The sequence below is a fragment of the Lithobates pipiens genome, unplaced genomic scaffold (genome assembly GCF_037356315.1).
Source record: "Lithobates pipiens isolate NorthernLeopardFrog02 unplaced genomic scaffold, aLitPip1_a1.2 Scaffold_16, whole genome shotgun sequence".
Lineage (NCBI taxonomy): Eukaryota > Metazoa > Chordata > Amphibia > Anura > Ranidae > Lithobates > Lithobates pipiens.
Window position 1 is genome coordinate 437,606,605 of NW_027507748.1, and position 6,000 is coordinate 437,612,604.

The 6,000-nt window shown below is 38.5% G+C and overlaps 1 protein-coding gene across 2 annotated transcripts in view; it reads left to right on the forward strand.

The window, feature by feature from the left end:
• LOC143983223 (sodium/hydrogen exchanger 2-like) overlaps positions 1-5,199 on the forward strand; it is a 111,292-nt gene extending 106,093 nt beyond the window's left edge. For both annotated transcript variants that reach the window (XM_077482673.1, XM_077482671.1), the window contains one exon: positions 1,878-5,199. In XM_077482673.1, coding sequence (XP_077338799.1) covers positions 1,878-2,242 — 365 coding nt within the window. In that variant the 3' untranslated portion in view covers positions 2,243-5,199. The remainder of the gene's footprint in view (positions 1-1,877) is intronic.
• Positions 5,200-6,000: the final 801 nt, after the last annotated feature.

The window sequence follows — 6,000 nt, forward strand, 5'->3', positions numbered from 1 at the left end:
GTGTTCTGGCCATGATTGATCCACTTCAGACATAGATTGCAAACAGCAACGCTTTGATCTGCTGCACATGTTGAAAAAATCCCACACCAATGAACTTTTGGAAGTCAGCAGGGAGTCAGCAGTGCCCTGCACCTGTGGAGCTCGGTGGTGCGATGCAATAGGGTGGCTGCCCTTAAGACATCCCCTGGAGGACATCCTGCCTCTTTGAAGTTGTGCCTCCTCCTCCACCTCACTTTCCTCCTCTGTTTCAGGTACCCATTACAGTCAGTGACCTCATCATCCCCTCCCTCCTCGTCACTGGAGTAAACTTGGCAGTATGCTTCAGCTGGGGGAACATAACTGCTAGTTTCTTGTCCTTCTGTGGCACCCCCTCTCTTTAGGCTCATGTTACTCCCTTCCCCAACCTGGGAACCAACATCGGAGCATTCAAATTGCTGCTCATCCTTTAGCAGCATTTAACCGACACTATGATCAAATAATTCTGGTGACTCCTCTGTGCATGATGGTGGGGCTACGGAAGGAGTAGCTGCAGAAAAGGAGCTAGTGGAATAGGCTGTTTTGGCAGCTAAGGTGGAAGGCAAACTAGTATTAGCCTGGGTGACAGAGTAGAGAAGTGGAGCAGGCAAGCCTTAACTTTTTTAGGCAGCCTAATGCAAATAACAGCCCAGATTTTATTCTGTGTTTGCAAACAGTTACTACACAAGATATATAAAGATGGTTTTAATTCTTAAACCATAAAAAAGATCTGCAACTGTGGCAAAACTTAATTTTGTTTAGCATTTCTTCAATAAATTGGGATGTTAGTATATGATTTGTACTCCAGACACTGCACTGGTCTAGGCATGTTGGAATTCTGGACAGGAATAAGTATTTACATTTACCTGTCCAAGTCAAAATAACACAATTAAGTGCACCACGGAGCGCACCATAGAATCTAATGCCACGTACAGACGATTGGGATTTCCGACAACAAATGTTTGATGTGAGCTTGTTGTCGGAAATTCCGGCTGTGTGTATGCTCCATCGGACATTTGCTGTCGGAATGTCACAACGACTGTTTGAGAGCTGGTTCTCAAATTTTCTTGTTGTCGGAAATATTGATGCAAAAAGTCCACGCATGCTTGGAATCAAGCAGAAGAGTCGCACTGGCTGTTGAACTTTTTCGTGTTGTACGCACCTCGTTCTTGGCGTTCTGAATTTCCGACATTTTTGCGACCGTGTGTATGCAAGACAAGTTTGAGCCAACAGCAGTCGGAAAAAATCCACGGTTTGGTTGTCGGAATGTCCGATCGTCTGTACGTGGCATAAGTCTCACTAAGTATGATAGGGGCTTACAAAAGATATTTAACTTTGCTGAAACCAATAGGATTCACTACTTTGGAAATAAGAGTGGAACATGAAAAAATGAATCTGGAGTAATACAGACTGTCTCAGACAATATTTCCCTAACAGTGAAAAATAAGTCTTTTGTCAAATGTTAGGGCAGCCATACGCGGTTCAAATCTCAGCCAGTTCAAACCATTATTGGGCAGGCTGAATGTACCAAGATGATCGATCGATCAACTTGGGTACAACCAGCCTGCCGGTTCAGCTTGCTGCTATAGCTGCTAGCGATAATCACTGTCTTCTCCTGGCAGGGGTGGCTTCCCACCTACAACCCCCACAAGGAGAAGACACGTGCTTGACTGGAGGGATTCCCCTGTCAAAACTGTCTGTGTTAATGGGGGAATCAAACAAAGAAATTTGCACCATCTATGGCCTGTTGATACTGCTGTAAAATGTTTTTTATTTATTTGAATATTGCAGTTGTATGTTTGCTTTTACTTGTCAGTATATTTACCATAATTTTGATATCATTATGTTTTTGTCATATACAGTGGGCGACAGTGATTCAGATGGTGGTACCTCCAGCCAGGAGTTAAATTTTTATCCCAGAGCTAAAGACATCTTGGGGGATAATAGGCAAAAACGTGCTCCTTTTAAGAGTAGGTTAGAGTGGACTGATGAAAGGCTTAATAGTCAGACTAAAGAATCCAGTTCAGTAGGTGGCTTACCCCTGCAAAGAGGACTTCGGGAGCCGCTCTTGCCTAAACCAAGGTTTGGAACCGTGAGAGAGGACAAAGGGCCAAAGGAGGAAAGTAGCACTCCAGTTCCACCACCAAGAAGTAGACATTCCTTGGAAGATGAGATTAAGAAGAAGAGACATGGAGGAAAAAGACCTGATCCTCGATCACCAAAATAGTAAAAATCACACCTTTGTCAAAGAGGCAAAATATTTTGCAAAAGGAAGTGGACATGTTGCATTGCCATGTTACTCAATTCAGGCTTTCTGGATATAATGTATTTTCTGATATCCCAAAATGAGATTACTTGTGCCACTATAAAACGTGTTATCTCTGCAAATTGTGACCGGTAAGCTAAGCAGGTTGTTTTTGCAAATTCTTTATTGAAGGAATCCAGCATTCATAAAGAAAATTGGAATATACAGTAGAAAACTACATTTACTTAGTAATGCAGTAACTAAGCAGTTTTTCACAGGCACAAAACAAATATCAAATCAGGTGTTTACCACACCTAGAATATCAATTGAGCCATTTCTATAAAGTGTAGAAATGTGTAAATTTAATTTTACCGGAGCATGTATGGAACCTCAAAGGCTATTAGTGTACATACATACAAACTGATATTTATATCTCAGAAAGTAGTCAACACAGTCACAAAGGTTGATTTACTAAAGGTAAATAGACTGGTCACTTTGCAAAATACAGTTGCACTTGGCATGTGCAGTTGCTCCAGGGTTTAGTAAATGAGGTAAAACTTCACTTTGCAAAGAGTACCCAATCACATAATAATAATAAAAATAACAAAAAACTGTGTTTTTGTTTGCACATGATTGGATAATGGAAGTCAGCAAAACTTCTGCTCATTTACTAAGCACTGGAGCAACTGCACTTTGCAAAGTGAGCAGTCTGTTTACATTTAGTAAATCAACCTCTTTGCGCCCGTGTTGACTACTTTCTGAGCTAAAATATCAGTTTGTATTCTAATAGCACAGTCTATGTGCCTTTATTAAATCAACCCAAAGGTGTCTCCTATTTTTTTCAAAGATGACTGCAAGCTTTGCATATATCTTTACAATGTACATGCAGCCAGCACCAAAAATAGGTCTAGATATAAGAATGGCATGGTCCTTGTTTCGGTGTACATTTATGCAGGCCCGTTGGTGAGAACCAGGATGAACGCAAATGTTCACTGACTATACAAATGAACAAGTGTCTATGTACTCATAATGTGATGTATATGAAAGAAATGCATTGAACATTGCACTGATTTATTGGAGCACTTGTCCTGAACCTATTTCTACAGGTGTTCCCTTGTTCACAATTTATTTCAGTGAAGTAGAACCTATTAAATGAGAGCCAGTGTGGGGGCCATGAGTCATAAAAGAGCCCCTGTAAAGAAAATATCTCCAGATAGGAAAGTTAGCACATTCATTAGTAATATATAAAATAATCTGCACTGATTACTTAAGAAGACATCCAGTATATGCACTGATTGTTAGCAGTAGCTATAGCCAATCCTTGGCAGAAAGTTGTGACAGTAGGGCCTGTTTACACTTGTGCATGTTGGTGCATATGAAATAGTAAAAAAATAATAAATGCATATTTTTTTACCTGCAAAAAATATGTGCATTTATTATTTTTTGTAAACTGTTATTTCAGCTTTGCAGCTCCAGCATTAGGGCCAATACACTAAAGATTACCTACCTATAATTATTATACCTATAATTAGGTATAATTAGTTGTGGTGTTGTACACTGAGGTGCTAACAATATCAGAGTCGTTAATCTAAGTCAATTTACTGATGTACCCCAGGTCATGTGACTTAAAATGTAATAGGTCAAAGAGAGTACCAAAAGTAAAATCAAAAGTTTTTATTGTTCAACCGATTACAACAATCAGGACAGTTAGGACTCTTGCTACTTCTATTCTGAACACATCCTCTGCATACTGATCAATTTGCGTAGGAGTACCATTGAGTCCATTTAAAATTCTATCATTACCCCAGCTCTGTTAAGGGGAATTGTGTGACCCCCAAAATGCAGTGAATACCCTTTGCCCTGCTTGTTGAAACCAGCTAAACAATCAAGATGTTAGACTCCAAAGGACTTTTAATTTGGCACTCTCCTTGACTTGGATTTCTCAACTTGGCTGTGTGTCCTCTCCTGGGGAGCTCCTTGTGGTGAGCTGCTAAATACAGGCCAACTCTGTTCAAGTAATTACTTTTTCTACATTTACTGTCTACATTAATTATCTCCATAAGTTCTTCATGTAAGTTCAGGTGATTATTTGTCCTACTTTGATGTGCATTTTTTTCCCCATCATACTAAAAAAAATTGTAGTAATATTGCTTGGCAATACACTGGTATTGCCTAATTCCAGCCAAAATATTGTTTTATTTGTTTTGGTTATAGCGGCAAAGGGCTACAACCTCAGTGGTGCCTTTGTCCTTGTCTTTGTCCCAGGATTGGATCCCTCTCATTTCCTGTCCCAATAGTGATGGGGGGTTGGAAGTCCAGGTATGGATTGGAAGTTCTTTCAGTGGAGAAGAGGACAGCAACAATACTCTTTTATAGTGGAGGGGGAAAAGGTTAGAACCCATGTAAGATTTTTAGTGTTGTCTGTGCCTTATTGACTCGATGACCCCCCTTCCCTTCATTTCTGGTCCAGGGATGAAAACAAAAATAAATGTATCCACTGGAGATATAGACAGCAATAAAATCCTGGTTACTGCTTTGCAATTACTTGATAAACATTTAATAATATGTACTACTTCTACTACTACTACTACTACTACTACTACTACTACTACTACATACTGAGATGGTCTTCAATTTTATCTGGCACTATCTTCAAAACAGCATGTGATCTTCTGCATACCAAGATTTCAATTATTAAAAAATATGTAAATTCAGACATAAATATGCAACACTGACAATGTATAGAAAGACATGAAATTACTTTTGAGCAGTTGACTTGAAGCTTGTTTAAAATGATAACTTTCCACATTAATAGAAGGGGTTTTTTGGGACTTTAAATGAGGCAATAGCATAAATGCCATATGTCTCCATCTCTGATACATTTTGAGAAGAAAGAAAGGTTGGGACATTGAGTGAGGTGCATGAAAAGCAGTGGGTAAGCAAAAAAGTAAACATAAAATGAATCTATGTAGTTAGGCAATGGTGGAATCATAACAGCACAATATGAACCATATAAATTATGTTGAGAGCAGTTGTTCATCAACAGTTAGTAAAATGTAACAGTTCTTACAAGAGGTAAAACATGATTGATACAACAAAATCATAATGCATAGAGCAAATGAACATAAATTGATATGAGCATGTAATGGAGAACTAATTGTGGAGAAACAATGTATCAATAATGCATGGGTAGTAACAAATTTATAGATTGTACATGCAGACATGTCGCAATGGTAGTAAATAAAAAGCAACCTATAGTTTGACGCGTTTTGTGGAATTTGAGGAAGTGGACCAAATTTCCATGAAACACGTTGAACTATAGGATGCTTTTTATTTACTACCATTGTGTCATGTCTGTATATACAATGTATTAATTTGTTACTACCCATGTATTATTGATACATTGTTTCTCTACAATCATTTCTCCATTACATGCTCATATAAATTTTTGTTCTCTGTGCATTATGATTTTGTTGTATTAACCATGTTTACCTAAGAGCTGTTACATTTTACTAACTGTTGGTGAAAAACTGCTCTCAACATCATTTATATGGTTCATATTGTGATATGTTATGATTCCACCATTGCCTAACTACATAGATTAATTTAATGTTTACTTTTTTGCTTACCCACTGCTTGTCATGCACCTCACTCAAAGTCCCATCCCTTCTTTCTTCTAATTTTATACATGAATATAATTTTTACTGATAGTGCCACATAAAAGGTGCTGCTGCTTAGGG